Source organism: Nicotiana tomentosiformis, unplaced genomic scaffold, assembly GCF_000390325.3.
Source record: "Nicotiana tomentosiformis unplaced genomic scaffold, ASM39032v3 Un00387, whole genome shotgun sequence".
Taxonomy (NCBI): Eukaryota; Viridiplantae; Streptophyta; class Magnoliopsida; order Solanales; family Solanaceae; genus Nicotiana; species Nicotiana tomentosiformis.
In genome coordinates, this window is record NW_027174946.1 from 1 (window position 1) to 24,491 (window position 24,491).

At 35.2% G+C, this 24,491-nt stretch overlaps 2 protein-coding genes across 3 annotated transcripts; one reads left to right on the forward strand and one right to left on the reverse strand.

Annotated features, from left to right (window-relative positions):
• Positions 1–775: 775 nt before the first annotated feature.
• Positions 776–17,339, forward strand: LOC104090739 (calcium-transporting ATPase 9, plasma membrane-type). Of its 2 annotated transcripts, none has more exons than XM_009595909.3 (34): positions 776–1,256; positions 1,442–1,650; positions 2,070–2,186; positions 2,266–2,305; positions 3,137–3,252; positions 3,355–3,486; positions 3,571–3,660; positions 5,302–5,371; positions 6,401–6,471; positions 6,571–6,654; positions 6,737–6,814; positions 6,893–6,964; positions 7,400–7,483; positions 7,572–7,654; positions 7,738–7,846; positions 8,738–8,793; positions 8,877–8,919; positions 9,032–9,115; positions 9,223–9,360; positions 9,759–9,824; positions 9,906–10,007; positions 10,775–10,885; positions 11,085–11,252; positions 11,659–11,718; positions 12,136–12,300; positions 12,404–12,520; positions 13,475–13,573; positions 14,667–14,804; positions 15,015–15,115; positions 15,835–15,880; positions 16,004–16,138; positions 16,352–16,459; positions 16,554–16,645; positions 16,732–17,339. In XM_009595909.3, exons 2-34 carry the CDS (start codon positions 1,492–1,494, stop codon positions 16,835–16,837), a joined length of 3,240 nt encoding a protein of 1,079 aa, XP_009594204.1. In that variant the 5' UTR covers positions 776–1,256; positions 1,442–1,491; the 3' UTR covers positions 16,838–17,339. The 2 variants fall into 2 exon arrangements, with proteins under 2 accessions (XP_009594204.1, XP_009594205.1); XM_009595910.3 differs by having other exon boundaries at positions 919–1,256; positions 1,439–1,650.
• Positions 17,340–17,806: 467 nt separating this feature from the next.
• LOC104090740 (protein MANNAN SYNTHESIS-RELATED 1-like) lies at positions 17,807–20,317 on the reverse strand. Its single transcript, XM_009595911.4, has 6 exons — positions 20,076–20,317; positions 19,587–19,686; positions 19,406–19,476; positions 19,216–19,301; positions 18,488–19,058; positions 17,807–18,378 (listed from the first exon to the last, which is right to left on the reverse strand). Exons 1-6 carry the CDS (start codon positions 20,178–20,180, stop codon positions 18,100–18,102), a joined length of 1,212 nt encoding a protein of 403 aa, XP_009594206.1. The 5' UTR covers positions 20,181–20,317; the 3' UTR covers positions 17,807–18,099.
• Positions 20,318–24,491: the final 4,174 nt, after the last annotated feature.

Genomic DNA, 24,491 nt, shown 5'->3' on the forward strand with positions numbered 1-24,491 from the left:
TTTATTTATTATTTATTTTATTATTCTATTTTTTAAAACTACACCTCCTAATATTAGAAATAATGAGTCATTAACAAACTTGACATATAATGAGTGATGCAATTAAAGTGGAATTTCGTTGTTGAATGTGGTTATAAACTTATTATGTTTCCTAATTCTTAAGTTGCAATGGAACTTACTATTATTATGTTGGAATTTGACATACGTTAAACATTTTGTTTTTTTTTGGATTTTAAAATTGTGTTATATTCATGGTTTCAATTTACTTGTTTTAATAGTATTGGCTCAAATTGCATGTTGTTCATTTTTTAGTTAGAATTGATAGATTAATTTTGTCAAATATTTGAATAATGTTATGACATTATATTTATAAGTATTAATTTATTTTATCAAACATGAATTCCATGATGTTCTTACAAAACGTATGTTTTTAGTTTTTGTAAGTATCTAAACTAAATATTATTAATTTGAAAAATATAGAAAAATTATTTTCACAATATTAGTTATAAATATATGATTACTAATTAATGTATATTCACGAAAAAATATACATCCTAAATACCAAATATAATATCATTTATACTTATAAAAATTTATAGGCATATATTAACTTTTAAGTATTGAAAATTAATTTATTTAAAATTTAATATAACTGTGGAATTATATTTGTGCAATCAAATAATAAATTTTATAATTACACTATGACAAATTCAATTACCTCGTGGCTTTCCAAACAGACCCTTAAATAGGTCGCCACAACTAGCAAGGCCTATATGACTTTTAGTGGCGACTATAGTGGTCGTCACTCCAACCAGCGACCAATAGGGATTTTAGTGGCGACACACTGCTACATATAGTTACCTGTAGTGGCGACACACTGCTACATATAGTTACCTGTAGTGGCGACTAAGGATCGCCCGTCAAAACAGCGACCAATACTTACTTTTAGTGGCGACAAAATAGTCGCAACAGAACATGGTATGATAGCCGAAAGAATGCAACTTAATACGACATTTGAAACGGACGATATTTGTTCTACAGTGTGAGTCATGGGAGTTGTTGCATGGGTGGACACTGACCAATGAAGGTTGGAGAAAAACTCTATCAAATTTAGTGAAGTCCTAACGGTATTGTGCGTTTTTGAGCAGAACCCCAAATCAATATTGGTGGAGTAGAAGCGGTTTGCCGATATCATGAAACAACCCACGGAAACCCATCAACGGCATATCGCGTTTTTGGGCAAAATCCGAATCAAGGTTCCGTTCCTGGTTTACCGATATAATTGCTCCACCTCTCCCTCGCTTCATCCAACATTATGTTACAGGATACCTACCCATTTTTGGCTTAGTATTTTTTGCTACCTGCCATTCCTTCGATTTACTAGTTTTATATATGCTGCTTTCTCTGCATTCCGATTCTCTTGTCAATTTGTTTATAGCAGGGAGTGGTGGCTTCGTTGAAGAGGCGCTGCCATCTCTCTAATTGTTGGCGATGACGACTGGTCCAAGTGATACTATGCAACTCAACAATCACACCGACCTGGAGGTTGGCTCCTCTCATCTCAATGCCGACGGAGCAGACGATTTCTCTGATCCTTTCGACATTGCCAACACCAAGAATGCGTCTTTTCAGGCTCTTAAACGCTGGAGGGTAGGTCTTTCTAGTGCCTATTCCCTTTTCACTAATATTTATATTCCTGCTATTTCCATGTCAATTATCTTCTTTGATCATCCTATTAAATGTTCAGCTGCTTGATTGACTATATTGAGGTTCTACTCTGTCTATGTTGGACTTCTGTAGGATGTGGTTTCTATTCTTAATGATTAAATTCTGAGTATACCTATGTTAGTGAACTCTTAGGAGCCTTACAAAACAGTATGTCTTAGCTTTTTGCTCAGTAATTTTCATGGTGACTAAGGTATTCTTTTGTTTCAGAATTAGCGACTTTTACGTTTTGAGGAAGTAATCTGTGCTCACACATTAGTATCTCATTCTTCCTGTCTAGAACTTAAGAAATAATATATCAACCTCGCCCTTTATCTTTCTGATTAACCTTTGATCACTGACAGGAAGCGGCACTTGTGCTTAATGCTTCACGGCGGTTTAGGTATACTCTCGACTTGAGAAAAGCTGAAGAGAAAGAACAAAGAAGAAGGATGATCAGAGCACATGCTCAAGTCATAAGAGTAATGATGAAATCCATTTCTACTGTGTCCTGTTGATTCCTTCAATGAATATCTGACTATCGTTTGTTTGCTTTTGTAGGCTGCACTACTTTTTAAGCTTGCTGGACAAAGAGCTATTGGTATTTACTCTGCAAATCCTTTCTACTAATGCTTTATCTTGAATGTCTATGAGAGTAGTGGCTTCCCTTGCATAACACTGGTAAAAATATGTATTCACTGGCATTTGGTTCATTGAAGGTTTTAAATGGAGATTGGAGTTTAGATTTCCAGAAATGCATGCATGACATGAGAAAATATGAACAAGAAGAATATTGATTGATTAATCTATCAGCAACCGTAGTTGTTTTATTTCTTAACTCATTGCTCGGGAACTCTCTGCTCCCTATATATAAATGAAGTGAAATGATCAATCTATTGAGATCATCTACTTGTAAAATTCTTTTTTTTTTCCTAGGTGAATATTCTGTCACATTTGACCTGCTTGGTGCACCGGTGAAGTTAGTGCTTTCATTTTGTCTCACGGTTACGAGATTTGTCTGTCAAGGGATCTATCTTATTGTCACAGAGTTTGCACTCTGTTTTCCCTACTCTTGACCGTTAATTATAAATTCTTGCATGGCCACGTTCTATTGCAGCTATCATTCACTCTTCTCATGGTGAAGTAAAGAAGAAACAAATGAAAATTTTGCTCCTGTAGATTCTATTGTTTCTCACCTTTGTCCTTTGAAGCACATACAAGGTAGCCAAGCTGCCTAGGCTAGTTTTGAGGTAGACAGATGAAGTGCTTGCAAACGTTTCAAGATCTTAAACATCAAATGAATTTAAGGCCTATAGTTAACTGCAAGCCTCTGTCTTTAACTGTTGGTAGCTTAGATACTAACTTTCCGTATCAGCAACTAACCTTAAAATCTGCCGTTTGCTTTGTTTTTGGTATTTTTATTTTTTGCTAGTGTTGGGTACTGAAGTTTCTCCTCCAGCTCCCACTGGTGACTATGGAATTTCACTTGAACAGCTAGCTTCAGTGACTAGGGATCATAATCTTTCTGCATTACAACAATATGGAGGAGTAAGTTAACTTCAGTTAGTCATAGTGTATCTAATATAAAACCATGCTATTAGAAGGGGTTCATCTCTGTAGGCGTACTGATATTGATGTTGACATTTTCAGGCCAAAGGTTTATCAGAGAAGTTAAAAACAGATCTGGATTCAGGGATTGCGGATGATGATGTTGAATTGTCAAAAAGAAAAAATATGTTTGGGGCAAATACGTATCCCATGAAAAAGGGTCGTAGTTTCTTGGTATTAATTCTATCTGAATTAATCTTTATTGAATTGATTTCTGTAAGGAGAAGTGAGATGTAACCATTATCTTTTTTTCTCTAGCGGTTCCTTTGGGAGGCTTGGCAAGATCTGACCCTCATCATCTTAATTGTATCTGCTGTACTATCGCTGGCACTTGGAATACACACAAAGGTATTTTACTCTTTATATTGAAAGTTTCAGTCATTGCCAAAATAGGTTCATCTTTTTTTTTTTGAGATGGTAACATATTGTATAGTATTATAATAAAATCAGCACATAGGTTGTACTGAAACCATATTTCCAAGTGAGTAGCCAAAAGAAAAAAACTTGGTCCACAGGCCTAACAAGATTCTAGGACATCTAGGATTGAAACAGTATCTTCTGCGTAGATCTGTTTACACCAAAAGCAAAAAAGTAAAACACAATTAAGCTTGATCTTCTGCACATAGTTTCTTCTATCCTCAAAATATCTGGAATTCCTTTCTTTCCAGATTGTCCACCAAATACATGCTGAGATAGTTCTCCATTTATCTCTGTGTCTCTTGCTCCAGTTCCAGCTTCATCCCAACTGAAAAGAACTTCAGTAATCTTACTAGGCATTGTCCAAGCTATGTCCCTGAGATTAATAAAGATCTTCCATAACTGGTCAGTTATCTTGCAATGTAAAAATAAATGGCTAACTGTCTCAACATCTTCTCCACATAAGTGACATCTTGAGCACAATTGAATTCCTCTCTTTATAAGATTGTCTTGTGTCAGAACAGCCTCCTTTGCTAGTAACCAAGAAAAACATGCTACCTTATAGGGAATCTTGATTTTCCATATATGCTTCCAAGGCCAGTTGTTAATCTGCAGGTTAGCTTGATCCAGGATCTTGTATGCTGCATTCACCTTATAGATGCCACTGTTATGTCCCTGCCACCTTATTGTGTCCACCCCACTATGTAAACCTATGAATCTTTCCAATTGCTTGTAGAAGTCAGTCATTCTGGCCACCTCCCAATCATTCAAACTTCTTCTAAAAACAAGTGTCCACCCTTGGGGGACCACATTTCAGCTACTGTGTTGTGTTGATGTTGTGCCACAACATACATATCAGGGTAGAGGTCCTTTAAGCATCCATCTCCTAACCAGTTATCTTTCCAGAAGAAGGTTTTATTGCCAAAATAGGTTCATCTTTTGATGTTAAAAGCTCCACATTCTATTTGTTTTTGTTCTACCCTTTATCTGTTTTAGGGAAATTCCAAATCTCTGAAAATTTCATACTTGTCCACTTAATTTGTATGTTTATAGGCATTTTTCTACTGCATAACACTCCGGTAGTACTTCTCCATTTCAATCATCCAGTTTTAATCCTGTAAGAAACATCTTCATCTATCATTCCATACTCTTGAAAAGACGAGCCTAAATATCTAAAGTGTTTGCATTTTGGCACTGCAATCCCATCTAGTCTCACCCAACTTCGCTCTTCTCATGCTGACTAAACTTACCGTGCATGTACTCGGTCTTACTTCTAGTTATTTGTAAAATCCTTTCTCTCTAAGGTGCTTCTCCATAGCTCAAGCTTTCGGTTGACACCTTCACCAGTTTCGTCAATTAGCACAATATCATTAGGAAATAACATACACCATGGGACCTCATCTTGTATTGCGTTGGTTAGCTCATCCATAACTAGGACAAATAAGTAGGGGCTCAATGCAAAACCCTGATATTAAACCTATTGTTAGGGGAATCAGAACACAAACAAGTTTAGAATAGAAAATTATCAGAAGATTTTGTTACTCATAATTTTATGCATGATTATTTATACAGGGCCTGAAAGAAGGATGGTATGATGGTGGAAGCATAGCTTTTGCTGTTCTTCTTGTTATTCTTGTAACAGGTAATTCTTTTCATTATTATTTATCTACTTCTTTTTATCCAAGTGAATGGATTTTATAAGTTATTAAATTCCACTTGTCATTTTTGTAATAGGTAATTCCTTTGCTTATTGTTTGTCTACTTCATTTTATCCAAGTTAATGGATTTTATAGAAGTCATTAAATTCTACAGTGGCTTGGCTGCTTTTTTTGTCAATCTCAGTTTACTGAGTTTATATTAACTATTGGCACAAATAGAAGAACAGCCATTACCATTCAAGAAAACCATGAAACTCTACAGAATCAGAAAAAAAGATATTAACCTCTCATAATTTCGCTTAAACTGATAAAAGTCCTAGATGCAGCTTAATTTTCTACTGTATAATTCGTCTTCTCTTTTATTCATGTGTTTAGCTTGGTCAAACCATACCATTCGTGTTGCAGATTTTGGATCATATTTAGTTGATATTTTGGTTGCTAAAAGAACAATTTCTTTCTTCTGATTAGCTACTGGTAGCTTTAACTCTCCACAGAACAAGTTGCATTCTTTAATGCATTTTCCTTCCTATCAAATAAATTGATTGTTCTCTCTCTTTATTATGAAAAAGGTGCTCTTGATGTTCATCAAGAGCTATATCAACTTCTTCGCTGATTTGTTTTAAGTTTAATTATGTTTACTAGTACTTCTTTTTCTTTGAAGCGGTCTTCTTCTTTTCTTTCCTGCTAAAACAAAGACGTTAGCTCTTGCTATTCTGAGTTTTAGTTTCTGGGATGAGATGTATTCTTGCGAGTATTGCAATGGAACAATTCAATGAGTTGGGATCTTGCTAGTGGGTCATCGTAATACAGCGTTCTTTCCTTTTTGCTTTGAAGGAGAGCTCAATTTCTATGGTTCTCCTCGATGCATGTTTCTTTCAACTGATTAACTTGTATAGACAATTAGAGTGGTTTCGCTTGTTCCTATCTTGTTTTTGTGATTTGTTTGTATATTTCGGGATTGTGGTGTAGTTCACTTATCGATTGATTGATTTGTTTTGTAAATTGTCATTTAGCAACAAGTGACTACAGACAGTCCCTGCGATTTCAGAACTTAAATGAAGAAAAGCGAAATATCCAAGTAGAGGTAATTGTAGTATTGGAATCAAAGACTCATTACAATTATAGTTATTACAATTCTTGTCTTCTAGATGATAAACAAACTACTTGAAAACGATTTATAAAGGTTATAAGAGACAGCAGGAGGGAGAAAATTTCGATATATGAAATTGTTGTTGGTGATGTTGTTCCTCTCAGCATAGGTGATCAGGTAAATGTGGAAGTATAGGTTTTTTCGATCTCTTCTCTGGTCAATTTATGATCAAAGAGCTAAAGCTTTTGTATTCTTCCAGGTTCCTGCAGATGGAGTCTTGATTTCTGGTCATTCGCTGGCAATTGACGAGTCTAGCATGACAGGCGAAAGCAAGATTGTAAGCTGGTTAGACCTTCTTGCATAGTATGTTAGCTCATCAATCCAAATAATCTTAAATATCATATCATTTTTAAAGGTAAACAAAAATCAAAAGGCTCCTTTCTTGATGGCTGGTTGCAAGGTAGCAGATGGTGCTGGAACCATGCTTGTAAGATCATCTTATTTCCTTCTTTGTTTTCTTTTTCTGGTCTCCCCCATCCATTTGACGATTTAGGAGCCAATAGAACCTTCATTAGACCATCAAAGATATTTCCTTTTGGAGCATTTAGACATTTTTCGCACTAACTGAAATCACATATTGCAGAAATTTCTATGAGGACAAGTAGTCCTTTTGGTATAACACCTGTTTTTATCATATTCTGTTCTGATAGTTTGCATCATGATATTGTCTACTTGATGATGACCTAGTAATTGAACTTAGCATATGCTGTATTGGAATTGTCATGGTTTTAAAATACTCTTTTTCAAATTCAACTTCAAATATTCTTTCTTTTTTCAACTTCAACTAAATATTGTCCAAACACCTACTAAATGTTTTGTCTACCCTTATCATCATCTCATTAAGCATAATTTTTTTATTTAGGTAACTGGTGTAGGAATCAATACTGAATGGGGATTGTTGATGGCGAGCATATCAGAGGATACCGGTGAAGAAACTCCGTTGCAGGTTATAGTCAAAATGTGCTTCTCATCATTATTAACTTCTTTACTTGTTTTATCCAGTCTATGTTTAGCTTCCAATGACAATATGGCAGGTGCGCTTGAATGGGGTTGCCACCTTTATTGGCATTGTTGGCCTTGCTGTTGCACTCTTTGTGCTCATTGTTCTTTTGTGCAGGTAAAGGTATTGCTTTCGTTCGAAGCCTTTCTGTATGGTTTGCATGCTAAATATTGCATATGACTTTAAATATTATGTCCCAGGTTCTTCACTGGAAATACCAAAAATCCAGATGGGACTACGCAGTTTGTCCATGGAAAGACCAGTGTTAGTAAATCAATTGATGGAGTTGTACATATCATCACTGCAGCTGTAAGCTCTTGCCCTTTAGGCTTTGTTTCGGTCATGAACTGTAACGTTGTGGAAACCTTTTGTTTCACTGCTCCTAGGTACTGTCATTCAGAAACCTTTTGTTAATATAGCACAAATGTGGACAAGTGTCATGTCCAATGAGGATTACTGACATGGGAGAATTTGAATCTAATAAGATGCTGTCTATGTTAGATTGAACAGATAGTGCTCTACTTTTCATCAACTCTATTATACAATCTAAATCTTACTTAAAACATGTTTATAACCTATCAATGAATGTAGAAGTGGCGTACTGTGTGTCACATATCAATCAACCAACTATGCCTGAATCCTGAATGACCCGAAGTAATTGGGGTCGGCTATATGAGTTCTCTATATCCACTTTTTGTGTATGACATATTGTTAGAAATTAACAGTGCATATAAATTGTATTCTTATCATTCGATAGACTTTTGTCCTTTCTCCTACCTTCTCTAAATGAGGGCCACGGTTTAAAGTTTTGAGATTCTCCAGTAAACTTGCCCTGGATGGACTTGCATTGCACCAAAAAGAGAGTAAGGGAAAGACATGTTCTTAGATTCTCTTTCAAATGGTCTCCCCTTTTTGGACAATATCCTCTTGTACTACATTGTTTGATGGTCAAAAAGTGTGTGGGGAAAAATGATTTAGAGATGATAAAAAATGCTCCAAATTGTGTTCAGCAATCTCTTAGAAGAGCCCACATCTTATTATTATTCGATTTTGTCTTTGCCTCCAATAATGAACGGTTTGATCCTTTGTATAAAATTATTTGTCCATGTTTTGTTGTTTTTGGAAGACAATTAAGTTTCTCACAGATTCAGAACCTACTAATTCTAATTTTGTCTAACTAATGCAACAAGTTCTTCTCAGGTCACAATTGTGGTTGTTGCTGTCCCTGAAGGTCTTCCTTTAGCTGTTACATTGACGTAAGTATCAAATAAAGGTTTCTTACTCAACAGGTTTTACTTAATCTTCTGGTGCCTTATAATTCTCTTAAATCTCGTGACAGTTTAGCATACTCAATGAAGAAAATGATGGCTGACAAGGCTTTGGTACATACATTGTTACTCCTTTTGCATATCTGTTTGATTGTTTAGTTAAATATATCAGAATGTTGATATTATTGTAATCGTGCTTGAAATAGTTACTGTAATTAATGTGCAGGTGCGCAGACTTTCAGCATGTGAAACTATGGGCTCTGCTACAACTATTTGCAGTGATAAAACTGGAACACTAACTCTGAATCAGGTGGCTTTGCAGTTTCATGCTTTTGATCTTCAGACTGACATCTTCAACTACATCTCTACTCTCATTCACAGATTTTTTGACGACTAATATGCTTTCTCTTAGTGCAGATGACAGTGGTTGAAGCCTATATTGGGGAAAAGAAGCTCGATCCACCTGAAGATGGTTCACAGTTACACTCAGCTGTTTCTTCTCTTCTGGACGAGGGCATAACTCAGAATACTTCCGGCAGTGTCTTTGCTTCCAAGGTACTCTGTCTGATTTTCCTTGTCTCTCTAAATTATCTCTTACATATGTACCATGTATTTTGATGGCTCTAGGGTGGCAGGCATTCATGAAAAAGTTTGAGATGAGAAGTCTTAACAGTTTTCTTAGATGACATTTACTCAAAATGCTCTTGAATGTTAGTCCTCATAGATCAACTGTCCTGAAAAAAAAAGCATGCATTGTCTTTCTCATTGCATATTTACAGTAGTATTTGGATCAGCTGTTTTACACCACTTCATCTTTCCACCTTCACCGCAGCCAATTTATCTAATTTTAATTCGTTATCTGATCTGCAGAAATGATTTCTTGTTTACTTTGGCATGCATGTCTAACTACCCTTGTCTCATTCTGTTTTTGACTCAGTTTCCCCTCTTTGTAGGATGGAAAGGGAATAGAGGTTTCAGGATCTCCTACTGAAAAGGCCATTCTTTCATGGGGCGTTAAGGTAATATTAGCAGATTGTCCTTCTATTTAATTCTGTAAATCAACATAATCTGCTTGTTCAACTAATGCACATCTTATGCAGATGGGAATGAAGTTCAAAGTTGTCAGATCACAATCCATAATTCTTCATGTCTCTCCTTTTAATTCTACAAAGAAGAGAGGAGGTGTTGCAGTTAGAGAGCGGGTAATCAACTTATCTGATATTCAAGTGCTTGCAGCTTCATAATCCTGTTAGCTTTGTTAAGGTTTGTTTAATTTTAAATAGATGGAGATAACTTATGTCCATTTAGTGAGGCTTTATTTCTCTACATAATGTAATGGGAGAACTTAGCTTTTCGGTGATACTTTTTCATATACAAGTTAATAATTGAAACCTAAAGACCTTGTGAGGCTCCATGTGTTATGTTAAAATCAACAATCAAGGTCATTGTCTGGAAATAAATGTTTGAGTGATGATCCACAATAACAAGTTATCTCTTCTGAGTCATCATAGGCTAAGTTAATTTATTTACGTCTTAAATCAAAGGATTGTGTTGAAAGTTCCTCAGGCATTGAGAACCGAAAGATCCCTAGAAATGATATATATATGCTCGTGCTAGTGATTTTTTGGGACTAACCTTAGTGATTCCACTGAAAATATCGTCTCTTGTTATTTGTATGATTATCCTGTGAAAAATAAGCAATGTTAGTTTTTGGACTATGACATTGGTACATAAGCGTACATTAAGGGCTTCATAGGATGAGAGCTGGAAGATAGGCTGTGGCCTCTTTGCAAGATCATGCATTCTTTCTTGTTTTTTTTATTGGCTTGCATGATAGTTTCTTATGTTAATGCACACTTTGTGATTTCTTCCAAATCATATATATGGTGTGGATGAACTATTTAAATTATCTGCTCATTTATGAGGTTTTGAATTGTATATTTAACTTCTTCTGTTTCTTCCTTTGCAGAGTGGCTCTCAAGTTCATATGCATTGGAAGGGTGCAGCTGAAATTATACTGGCATCATGTACCGAATACCTTGACTCAAATGGCTGCTTGCAATCCATTGAGAAAGAGAAGGTTAGAAGAAGTTAAGATTAGTTACTAAGAGATAACATTACTAGCTTTGACAAAATGGAGTCTTGTGAACACTTCTGCTGACTTTATGCTCTCCCAAATTTTGGTATTGAAAAACATAAGCAAAATTAGGAATCAGAAAAGGATGCTTTAGTGCAGGCTTCCTCCTTTCATCACTTTTTAGTAAATATGTTGGCTGCAGGATTTTTTCAAAGAAGCGATTGAAGATATGGCAGCAAAGAGTTTGAGGTGTGTTGCCATGGCATACCGAACTTGTAACGTAGATGAGGTTCCAACTGATGAAGAACAGCTGGCACGTTGGGTTCTACCAGAAGATGGCCTTATTTTGCTTGCTATACTTGGTATAAAGGTACATGTTCCGTAAAGTAGTGTAGTTGGGATGTATGTAGTTTCTTGAATATTGTTCTACTCATGTCCTCCTTTCTTGGTAATCTGTAACAAATCCAATACCATATCCTTCAGTTACTTTGTTAATCTTATGTCTACGGCACTACATGTACTCCATCCATCCTACTTTTCTCTGACCTGGCTCGACTGTCGTGGGGTTTGAGAGAAAATGGTTTGAATTTAGTTATTCTGTTTGACAGGTATATGTTAATAATAATTGGAAGTTATCATAAGATTCAATGATGTCACATCCTATTTAAAATAATATAAGTTTGTGCAGTATACGACATGGTACATATTTGTGTAGTATCTAATTTTAAGAGTTGTATTGCAAGTTCTCATTTATCTTTCTTTGCCTTTCTACATAGGATCCTTGTCGGCCAGGTGTCAAAGATGCAGTAACACAGTGCAGAGATTCTGGTATTAAGGTAATCTTTTTGTATCTCAAATTTTGGCTGCATATTGATGTAATAATAGCCATGGACCGTATAATCATATGCTAGAACTTTGTCAGAATGAAAACTTTTACTTTGGTCCAAGGTGGTTTCTTTTAATTAATTGAACCTATTTTCAAACATGTTGGACCAGTCAATTATACTAATTTTCGATGTTTATTCTATCAAAGTCTATCTTCCTCTTTACAGGAATTCTTTTGTGAAATAAAGGTCTTGAATGGAATTAAATATTTCAATTATTAGTCACCTTGTATGATGCTATTAGCTCAGTATTTAAATTGTCATGGTCCTGTACGCACAGTTAGCCACATGATTGTAATTTACAATTTGAGGATATCTGGAATGCATTTGTTCTTATAAGAAACAATTTTACAATTTGAGAACCTTTAGGTGCGCATGGTAACTGGAGATAATATTCAAACAGCTAGAGCAATTGCCTTGGAGTGTGGAATTTTAACTTCAAATGCAGAAGTCACTGAATTTGAAGTTATTGAGGGGAAGACCTTCCGTGAGTTCTCTGAAAAGGAGCGAGAACAAGTTGCTAAAAGAATGTCGGTATGTTATCCATGAACTGGGATAATAACTGACTTTTTTCTAATCTATTTGTATCTCCAGTTTTATGTTGGCACATTGATAAAAGTAGAAAGCTGGTTTTTAGGTTATGGGAAGGTCATCTCCAAGTGACAAGCTTTTGCTTGTGCAAACACTACGTAAACTAGGGGAGGTTGTTGCTGTTACTGGAGATGGAACTAACGATGCTCCTGCACTGCATGAGGTCCGATGACTTTTTATTGCTTTCTGTTTGTTCAATTGTTTAGTTATTTTTTCCTTTTTTGTGTCGTCAGTAGCTGATCCTATATGTACATTTACAAAAAGTGGGTTGATCCTTGATAAAATCTTATAAAGACGCAATCTTTTCTCTTTATAGGTATTATCAAGGGATAATCATATGATGAAGATGATCTTTTCTCTTTCCTCTTCCCTTTTCTCTCTTCCTAATTTCTTCTCTTGCTTATCTCTCAAAGACGTGATATCCCTTCAAAATGTTTCCTTTTTTATTCCTTTTAACATTAGAGAGCAAAAATCCTTTCTGATTTGTAAGTGGTTATTAGTTTTAGCAATCGGCACCTAGGTATTGGTGGGGGCCTAGGCAATGAGAACGGGCACATAAGGGCCCTTGCATTGTTTTGTGCACCTCCAGTAAAATGATTTGGTATTTTCTAGGCATTGGTTTGTCTTTCTCGATTCGGTGGATCTTAGCCTAAATATCATGTTTGACTTGCACAATGACTAAGTTAAGAGTTGTAAACCTAGTTTTTAATTTCACGAATATATTATAAAAGTAGTTTGACGAAATGTGTCAAACCATGTAACTATTTGGGGTTAAGTATATGAGTTACAGTTTCCTATGACAATATTTTGGGTCTGACTAGAAAATATGGATATTCAATCACAGTGGATGTAGTACAATTTGTTTGTAGCTGGTAATGTCTCCAATGAGAGACCACTGTGTTGTGTGCTTCAATAGCCATTTGATAGACCTCAAATAAAATGATTCTCCTGGGTAAGTAAATGTATCATGACTTGATGCTTAGGGCTTAAGGATATGCCGAGGCTCAGGTGCTGTATTTAGTCTGGAATAAGCAGCTTTTTGTGCCTAATTACATTATTCTCTTAGATATATCAGAATTTCTGTGTTTAGCTAATTTCATTGTGTTTCAATATTTAGGCCGACATAGGCCTTTCCATGGGCATCCAAGGAACAGAAGTCGCAAAAGAAAGTTCTGACATCATTATCTTGGATGATAATTTTGCTTCAGTGGTGAAGGTGAGTTGGAGAATCTCTTTCGGTGTTTGTAGAAAATGTTAGATTGCTTTCTAGTGATTAATTGTCTGTGATTATAAGACTCGACTATGTACAATGTCAGGAATGCTTATTAAGTCTTTTCACCGTTAAATACAACACATTTATATGAACTTCAGAATTCTGATGAGAACATCTGTTGGCCTATGGAGGTGGGTTTTGAGGTCAAAAACTCATTAAAGCTCATAGATATGTATTCATGTTCTGTGTTTTATTCAATCTTGGACGGTAATTTTGCTAAACTGTGAAAGTGAATTGGACTAACTTCTAATGCCATAGAAATGTAAAATCTCATTCTGCATCTGTTATGTAGATGTTGGATCCTTAGCCAGTAAGTATTAGAATAGAGTCTGAACTTTCATTAAGCCTCAATCACATAGGATGTGCTTATTAAGCCTTTTCACTGTTAAATCATATTTATCGGAACTTCAGAATTCTGATGAGAACATTTATTTGGACCATGAAGGTGAGGTCGAAAGCACATGAAAACTCAGATGTGTATTCATATTCTATATTTTTTATTTTGATCTTGGAAGGTAATTTTGCTGAATTTGTGAAGGTGACTTTGACTAACTTTATAATGTGGCTACTCAATCTGAGATCATAAATTATTCTGCATCAACCATGTAATGTGGGAATTCTTAACCAGTAGGTATTAGAATATGGTCTGACTTTCATTAATTTTGCAAAATTGTGTAACATGGGCTCATCGAAGTTTTAAAGTCAACATGAAAATCGAAGTTCCACAGAGATTTTGTTAGGAAAGAGGAGTCAGAAAATAAAAACAAGCAGTTCAAGCTTCTTTTTATCTTGTTATTGCATCCCTTTGCCTTTGCGTCGTCAAATTTCCTAGTGGATATTCTTCTTCTTTAACTGACATGTCATCCCTTGAGCCATGTTTATTTGAGAAACATGGAGAAAGCAGCCAAACGCTGAGGAAGAAGATGATGTGTCGTGTTAAGTCTGTGTTGTATCAGCTGGTTTTAGTTTGTCAGAGGCTTAGTGTACTAGCATAGATGAAAAGCTATGGTCCTTGACTTAATTTATCTCAATGTAGGTTGTACGCTGGGGCCGTTCTGTTTATGCAAATATTCAGAAATTCATTCAATTCCAGCTCACTGTTAATGTCGCAGCTCTTGTAATCAATGTTGTGGCAGCAGTTTCTTCTGGTGATGTTCCTCTAAACACAGTGCAGGTCCTCTCTCTCTCTCTCTCTCTCTCTCTCTCTCTCTCTCTCTCTCTCTCTCTCCTGACCTACACAGATGCAGGAACACGCGTCGAAATTATAATTACTGATTACATAGGTATAAATATGTATATGTATGGTGTATATGTGCTGTGTTTTCACTCAGCGAGTAATTAGGTATCTTTCTGCGTTTGCTCAAGGATACTTTTTTGTTTGCAGCTTCTTTGGGTCAATCTAATTATGGATACTCTGGGAGCACTGGCTTTGGCTACTGAACCACCAACTGACCATCTTATGCATAGACCTCCTGTTGGTCGAAGGTCAGTGGGAACTCCATTGGAATTTAATATATTATCTCCTTACATTCATAATATTTTTTATAATTTCGAGTTGTCGCAAAATGAATTATGCCAGAGCCTGCTAGATTGAGTTTTTAAATGGTGCATGATAATGATCAGTACATCTATTAATATTTCTGGGAATGTAAGCTTGAAGCATGTTTTTTTCTTCTCCTTTTTCCATTAACTTTTTATGTGTAGTAGATAATGACTCACTGTATTCTATAGTATTGAGAAGAAATTACTGTAATGCTAGATGCATCTTTTTCCATTTCTCATGATGTGTTCTTCGAAGTCTTTCATTGGCGTCTTCCATTGTACGATGGTTCAACTAATTTTGAGGGACATTCCTGGTGTTCTTATGCATCAACATTTTATCTACTTATTTTCCAAAAGGGAATCAAGATGTTGATTTTACTACTAATTGGTTTTTTAGCTTCTCTGTTTGTTTAATGGCAGAACTCCTCACTTGTAGGTGTAAGATTCATCACGGGACAGATATTCTTTATCTAAATGAAACTCACTTGCACCTTCTGTATGTCTCCCAATAGTTCTGATTGTTTTCTAGTTCACGGCTGTGTATATGATTCTTATGGGGAAAAAAAAAGCCAGACGCAGAGTGTTGTTTTGCTTTATTACTGTGTTGCAATAATTTATTCAGGCTATTTACATGTTCTGATACTATCATTTGTGAAACTTAGGGAACCTCTGGTAACAAATATCCTGTGGAGGAACTTGTTTATTCAGGTCTGGCCTTACTAATATAAGACATCATTGTTTCATTTTATCTTGTTATTTTCACCTTAAAGAGGAAACTTTAATAGCACGTCTTTTTTTATTAAAAAATATCATTATTTTTCTTTTCTGCAGGCTCTCTACCAAGTCGGAATCCTTCTTGTTCTCAATTTCCAGGGCAAGAGTATTCTCAGCTTAGAGCATGATGACCCAAAACATGCTAATATGGTGAAGAATACCTTAATTTTCAACACATTTGTTTTCTGCCAAGTAAGTTTTTCCATCTAAATGCAAAGCAGAAGAAGGGTGTGTCTGAGATGTCATTAAAATTTTATTCTCTTATCTGATGAAAAAGGAAAAGTGTGTATGCTGTGTATTTTTTTAAATGGTTATCCCCTCTGTCGATAATCTTCTTTCTTCACTTGTCTTATTCAAGGCTAGATTACACATCAAGCCTCAGACATCTAACTAGTTCAAATACAGATATTCAATGAGTTTAATGCTCGAAAGCCAGATGAAATTAATGTCTTTACTGGCGTGACCAAAAACCCCCTCTTTACTGGGGTTGTGGGAACCACTTTCATTCTTCAGGTGAGAGATCATCAACTATACGCAGATAAAGGTTTCTGATTAGAATTCTTTCATTTTGTTTTGTCACTGACTATCATATTCCTCCATACAACAGATCATTATCATTGAGTTCCTTGGAAAATTTACATCAACAGTTAGGCTCAGTTGGAAACTATGGTTGGTTTCACTTGCCATTGGTATTATCAGGTAGCGTACAGCAGGGTTTTGTGGGTTTTTGTTGGTTTGACTAGACATTATCTCACACATCTCAACATCTTTGTTTATTTTCACAGCTGGCCTCTTGCAGCTGCGGGAAAATTGATCCCAGTTCCGAAGACCCCCTTGGCTAAGGTCTTCATCAAGTCTTATCAGCGATGCATTGCAGCTCGTAATGCATAAACAAATTCTTTTGGCTCAGTTGTTGCATGCAGATCTACTGTCCTACTAGATTGTATATATGTATAGTACATACGAGTAGTAATTGATAGTTGCTGAATAGGAAGAAAAAAGAACCCGAAAAACATTGAGATAGACATTATAAACCAATCCTAGAGTATGTTGTTTATAGTACATGACAGATATGTATACTGTCCACTAGGTTGTAGAATAGTTATACAATGTAGGATTTTAATATTTGATAATTCTGAAAAGGAAGAAAAGAGAACCCAAAACAAAGATTGAGATAAATATGTATTTTTTTTTTATACAGAAGAGTAAGTATAAGTATAAATCTTGTTAATAGCAATTTGTATGGCAGATGTGTCCATAAAAAGCAACCTGAAGGTATGTTGCTTATAGTACATGGTAAATGTGTATAGTAATTTGTGTGTGTATGTATGGCAGATATATATATTTTTTCACAGAACAGGTGTATAATTTGTAAGTCGTGGTCTATGTGTTGCATTGTGCTTTTGCCTGCGTCTGCTTTATGGATCTGAGCCTTCCGCTAAAGCATTTCAATTCGTCAACATTCCTAGTTACAGTGTTGTCTTTGTTCTTACTAGTTGGAGGTGTAAAAGAGTCTTGGTTTTTTCTTTTTCTCCCTTCCCTTGGTAATTTGGTTGGTGTAGCAGTTGTGTTTGCGTTCGCAAATGCTATCAGGAATAGCATTAATCTAGTGCCAACGTGCCCTGGTTAAATCCAGTGCACGTTGTATTACAGGTGTGCTGCGCTACTGGTTTCATGTTTTATACTTTGCTTTAACATTATAAACAAAAGATTTTCATAGAAACGCATAGCATTTATGGATTCGTTTTCCTCAGGAAGAGGAGCTAAATCCATCGGTGACAAATTTGAAATACGTGCCTCATCTCTGTTCTTCTCTTCATCAAACGTGCAAATTGTTAGTTAAAGTTGACAGCAGCATAATGAAACTAGAAATGCCCAAGATTTTCCATTCAAAATCACTATACTCGTATGAAAATAGCATATGTCCAACAAATCATAAACTTAAACACAATTTGGTTGAGGGTGAAAGGGGGGAGGTGCTTGATCTCTTCCACCAAGACCTCTACAAATGAACCCCAAAAAGGTCTATCTAAATATTGATCACTACAAACTTTTGAAGCAAACCTGTGTCTTCTGTAAACAAAACTCGAAAGAACTGCAGGACAAGAGAGCCCATCTTAATAGTAGTATCATATAAGTGTTTTCACAACGAGCTAGCAGAAGCATGAGTAGGCAAAGTGGTTCCTTTTTGAGACGTAATGAGATATGTAGTCTGTTAAAGAAGCAGAGGAACCAGAAATATCAGCAGGAACAAGTATCTGAGTCTTCCCAGAGGCGATTCTCTTGCCAGCCACATTGGCATAAAAGAGCCCTGAGATGGCTGGTACAAATACATCACTCTGTGAACACATGTGAAAGTCTATAACTTTCTCCAGTTCTGAATTCTCTGTGTCAAGAAATCTTGCCTTTTTGTCTATGGGCATTATGCTTTCCTGCAGGTGCATTTTGAAGCAAATCAAGAGTCGAAACAAAGACTAAACAACAAACATACGTATATAGACTAAACATAAATCTGGCTCACATGAACTGAAGAAACTGTACCTTGGTGTATGTTCTAGGAAAGAGATCCTTTAATGCATCAAGGCTGCTATCCCATCTTGATTGAGTCAGATATATAGTTGTATCTTTGTTGAAACCAAGTTTTCTCAAAAACATAGCTATTTCCTGTGGACCAAAGCAACTCTTTGATCTAGAAGCACTGTTCCCTTGGCAGCTCTTTTTCTCCAATATATCAACCCTTAGATCCACGGCAATAAACTGTCCATTTGACTTCCTACTCAAAGTTCTTAAGCGCTCCACCATAGATTCAACTACTCCATTAACTTGAGGCTGAAGCTCTAAAGTTCCAAACATTCCCAAACATGCAATTGCGTCAATGTTGCTATTGTCTTTCAATTTTTTCATGTTTACTGAAGGAAAATAAGTGGCTAGCCTTATGTTCCCCTTTGATCTGAAAATCGGCTCAATGTTATCAACAATGTATTCTTCAGAAACCCTACTAGGGACCTTCACAACTGCTAGGTTCCTTTTAGATGGCTGGGATTTTGTTACTTTTACCACCCCATTTAGGCTTTTCACCAAGTGCTCAACATCATAGACCTCTTCAAAGTTCCTGAAAGTCACAAAATTATGAGAACTACTACAAAAAAGTTCTTTTGCAGTTAGAACTGTACATTACATGAATCTGTAAAAACATAGCAACTGTACATTATGTGTATATTACATGAACTACACAAGAAGATGGTGTAGATACCAAATTAAATACTGACCTTTTATCACCAGGTTCACTTCCCCTGATGTCTGGGAGTACAAGATTTGCTCGCAGATATCTTGCTATTACCACTGCATCAGCAATCTACAAAATTGCCAGAGAGAGAATACGCAACTAAATTCAGTCTCACTCATCCTGTAAAGATACCTTGTGCTCGATTATTTTTGAAGGGGTGAGGGGTAAGATACCTGAGAGACGTGATATTCAGGACCATTAGTGAGCGAGAAGGTAACAAATCCTTGTGATTCGTCAGCTTCCTCTGTTAGAACACAATCATTTAAGAAAAATATGCTCATCTAAAGTAATAAGATAAGTACTACTTAGTATAGTAGTAGTAAATAAGAGAGAGTGACGTATTAAATCTCTCACCAATAAGTGGTATAGGCAAACAAGGTTTTAGAGAAGGCCCATCTCCATCGATAACCAGGGTTTGCTTTCTGGTACTATGAATTGATGTGTCAGAATCGACCTTGGTAAAGATAAATTACAAAATTAAATCAGAATTGATCAAATTTGTAAATTCTATTAGTAAAGTGAAAAAAGAATGAATTAACTACTAGTGGTAGCATCTATCCACCTTTGTGGAGTGCTCTAAATACAAAGTGATAACCAAGATGCAAGATTTGAAAAAAATAAACAAGAAACAGGGAAGAGTATTGTAGGTAATGACATACACATTTGAAGCAGCTGAATCTTTCAAAATTGGAATCATAAAGCAAGAGAAGTAGGTAGCATGTGCAGGGTGTTTGAGGGAAAACAGGACAGGAGAGGAAGCAAGTGTCAAAATGAAAAGATGGAGCATATTAAAGTGAAAAAGGATGAAGATATATTAAGGAAGGAAATGAAGATAGTTCTTACAGGAAGCTGGGAATCAAAGTGGTCGCGCTTGATCATGTCGCCAAGCATAACGAACATAGTGATAGTAAGAACTCCAGCCAAAACCTGTCTCGGATCCACTCCCATCTTTGATCTTTGATCTGCACCACCAACTCTACTCAACTCTAGTGTGCTGAGTGCCTGACTATACTATTTATTATTACTCCCAATAATAAATGATGGGATTATTATATATATATAGAGAGAGAGATGGGAACAAGCAAAGAGCAGAAGCTGGACTGACTAGTAGTAAGTAATATACACACACTACAATGGTACCAATTACTTGTTATTCTTATTTCTAAATTTGAAAATAATTCAAACTTTAAACTCTTTATTTTTATACTTAATAAAAAATTTTATAATCACAAAAATTTTATGGCCCCACAAAACTTTTAATACCACAAGTTTCAATTTTTTTTTTAAAACTCCATACTGAGTCATACTACCTCATCTAAATTGAAATGGAGGGAGTACTACAGTCAGACCTCTCTATAACAACATCCTTATATAACAACACTTTACTATAAAATCCAAGCTTTTTTATATTATGTTATAATATATGTTCTCTATAACATCACTTCGGTATAACATCTAAAAATATTCGGAACAAACGAGGCTGTTATAGAAAAATATTATATTTTTCTTGGTACATGGGGGGTTAGGGCCCAGGGGGAGTTAGGGGGAGAAGTGTGTGTGTGTTGGAGTAAGTTAAAAGTGTGTCAGAGAGGGCGACTGGGTCTCCTCCTATCCCACCGACACTTCTCCTCTCTTTCACCTAATAATAATAATAATAAACCAATTAACCCCCCCCCTTTTTTATCTCTCAAAACAGATTTGCTGCCCCTTTCCCTTGAGCAATGTAATTGTGACAACTTTTAACGTCCCCAAAATTTTAATATAGTGTTTTTTAAACATTTTAACCTTGGATAAGCACAAAAAGCATTTAGATTTATAGTAGTAACGTCTTCTTCTGTCAAAACCATACTAATTGCTTCAAAATTGTTCTTAAGAGTCAAAGTCGGATTGATTGTATATCACTGAATTTAATATTTTCAATATAAATATAAATAATATGTTAAAAATCCTTTTAAATATGAGGTGGGTGAATGTGTCACATATGATTGGGTTTATGAGTGAATCACAAGAAAAGAGGGATGCTGAAAGCCAGGTTGTATTAGACAAGTGACCCACTGCCCTTCACTTCACCCTCGTGACTTACCTGACTCAACTTGGCACGTGCCTTTCTTTCCTTTGTAATCTCCAATTTTATAGTACTACTACTCCATATGGTTAGTACCGAAAAGATTAATAAGTATGACAAACTATTAAACCTATGATGATGGGAAAAGGATGATTCTTTTGGATCTAATAATTAGTTCAATCGACTCTCCATCAATTATTGCTTTGATTCAGTGCCCTATTCTCTTTTACTCCTTAACACACTCTCTTCTACTCCTAAACTTCCTCTTCCTTATTTTTTTCCTTTTTGTTTCTTCACCACTTGGCATGTTTAGAAATTCTTAAAATTTTGCGCCTTCTATTGTATCACTAGATTATAATCTTTGTGTATACGGGTGAAATCGGGGTTAGCGCACACCCCGATTTCTCGATGGATCAAACGAAGTAATAGTATGAATATATGAGATCGAAATCGAAGCTGACAACTCTTTGTATCAAGGCTCAAAAGTAGTTCTCGCCATCGGGCCTGATAAGACAACACTTCCGAACTTAGAACGAGCTCCAAGACTTCGTAAAACATGACAAACGGTTGCACACGACTAACAGAGGGTCGTGATATCTGCACTCAACCGGATATCACGGTACAGATCTCGCCCGATGTCCGTAGCGGATCAGTAATTAACGAAAAAGGAGGATTTTTACCTTTTTAGAATTGTATTAGGGATGAAACTCTCCTACTATATAAAGGAGAAGCTTTTTATTCAATAGGACACATTGTAACACGCGAACCAAAGCAATATAAATTCATTTCTCTGTTCTTTAGCTATTGCAGAGTTCTTATTTTACTTTTTATTCTTCGTTCATAAATGGCTTCGAACCAAGGGTCCGATCGAAGGCAAACCACTGTCCAATCTAAGTTCAAGCCAGGCTGTAATATTACAATTAGTTTGATTATTTATTTTGTCTTTAACTCATTTATCTTCTTGATTATTTGTGTTGAATCAATCCGTATATCCTTAAAACTGCTTACAAATTTAATTGCTATCCGTTTTAAGGTAACAATATCAATAAAATTTTGATGGTTCGAACAAAACTTTAATGAAGCGGATAGAAAAGTTTCCGGTTTAAATAAAAATTGAGTAATTAAAGGCACAAGTAATTGCAGCCAATAAAAAGAGAGTCAAACAATTTGCCAATTTTCTGGTATTAATTACATATACTACATAAGAAAGGAGACCAGAGCGGGGATGCTGCCGTAATTAAAGGCAAGATAGCAAAGTAAATTGGAAAACCCACCCACTAATGACGACTGAAGTGGATCCGCTGCCCCATTCTTTATTCAAATCAACAACGCCAATATTATTTTAGTATTAAACACTCTCCTAAATCTGGTGATATTTTATAGGTAAATAAAGTAATCATATATATATCGGTGATGTGTTAGTATATACTCCATCCCTTTCAATTTATATAAATTCATTTGATTATGTACAGAGTTTAAGAAAAGAGAGAAGACTTTTAAATTTGTGGTGTAAAATGAGCCACATATATTTTGTGTGGCTATAAATTATTGCATAAAGGTAAATTGTTTCCAAATAAGAAAAGAGATTATTCTTTTTGGCACATACTAAAAAGGAAATAAGTACACATAAATTGAAATGGAGGGAATATATTTTATTTTTGCATATGTAAGTAACTTACATTTTTTTTTTCATTTACACAGAAAAAAGTTATTCACTTCCCAAAGATTTTCACTAGGTCCGCCGTCCGCCCGCGAATTGGAGGTTCTTTGCTATTGATCTTAATTGTATATCTGAATTTTGAACTTTTCTTGAAATGGAAATTATTTGGTTAATTTGAGATAAAGTAGAATGAAAAATAGCACGATAGATTTCGGAGGAAGTGAAGTGAAATACTTACTATAAATAGAAGGAACTTATCATTCTTAACGCTTCCATAGTTAGACATGTCCTAATACTAATTGTCGACAAATGATTCAGTGCCTAATAAATAGGAGTAAGATGATGATTTGGTCGTTCAAATTTATAACTTAATCTTGATTATATTTTTATCCTCCAAAACAATGAGTCGGAGGTTGTGGCAAAATCATCACGATGTTCAAGATTTAATATTTGAATATATATATATATATATATATATATATATATATATATATATATATATATATATATACGTGATTTTCAAAAATAATTGTCTCAAATTATTTGTCATTTTAAAAGTTCATGATAAAATTAATTATTTCTGTCCGTTTACTCGTAATAGTAATTATTCTTGAAGATGAAAATAACATATAAATAGAGTAAATATTCAATGAAGAGAGATTATATCTTAAGACATAAATAAGGGTAAAATAGTTCAAAACCTCTTCTTAAGATCCGTGTAAAAAAGAAGCGGGACAGATAATTTGAGACAGAGGGAGTATACATATACATAAGTAATAATAATATTTAATTTATATACTCAATATAAGTTTTTCACCGAAGATGTGTAACTAACCATTCTTGCAATTTGGGTTTTTGTATTTTTTTCATTCTAGGAATTTGTTATGCTATTCTCTGGATATAATATTTAATTAATCAAATCTATTTTGGAGAAGAAGACATGGATTGTTGTAACAGGTTAAACCTTTCTCGATGTATAGTTTTGTAAATTTTTCTCAACTACCTCTTTATTTTCTGGGAATAGAAAAATCATTTTGGTCATTTAACATGAGCACGACAAGTTGAATTGTTTTAACTTTTGCATCCCTATAGAATTTAAACCCCACAAGTATGGAGTGCCCAAGAAAATTTCAACTTTTGTGCTTACTCTTTATGTTTAACGTTAATTCTGATTTTAGCTTCGGACTTGCCATAATTTAAGGAAATTTTTGGAGTATAAACAAGTGTGGAAATGTTCAGTTTTCTAATTAGTTTGGCTTGGTTAGCATAAAAGGACATAGCACGTTTTAAAAATTATTATAATTATAATAAGAGTGGAAAAGATAAAGTTGAAGGTACAATATGCCGACAACAATAACATAGGCACTAAAATAAAGGTGTACTTGTAGTTAGAAAAATGTATATTTCCCCGTTATTCTTGTGGGGGAACGGCCTTCACGTAACTGATAAAATTGTTGTCATATAACTAGAAGGTCACGGGTTCGAACCGTGAAAATAACCTCTTGTAAAAATATAAAGTAAGATTGCGTATAAT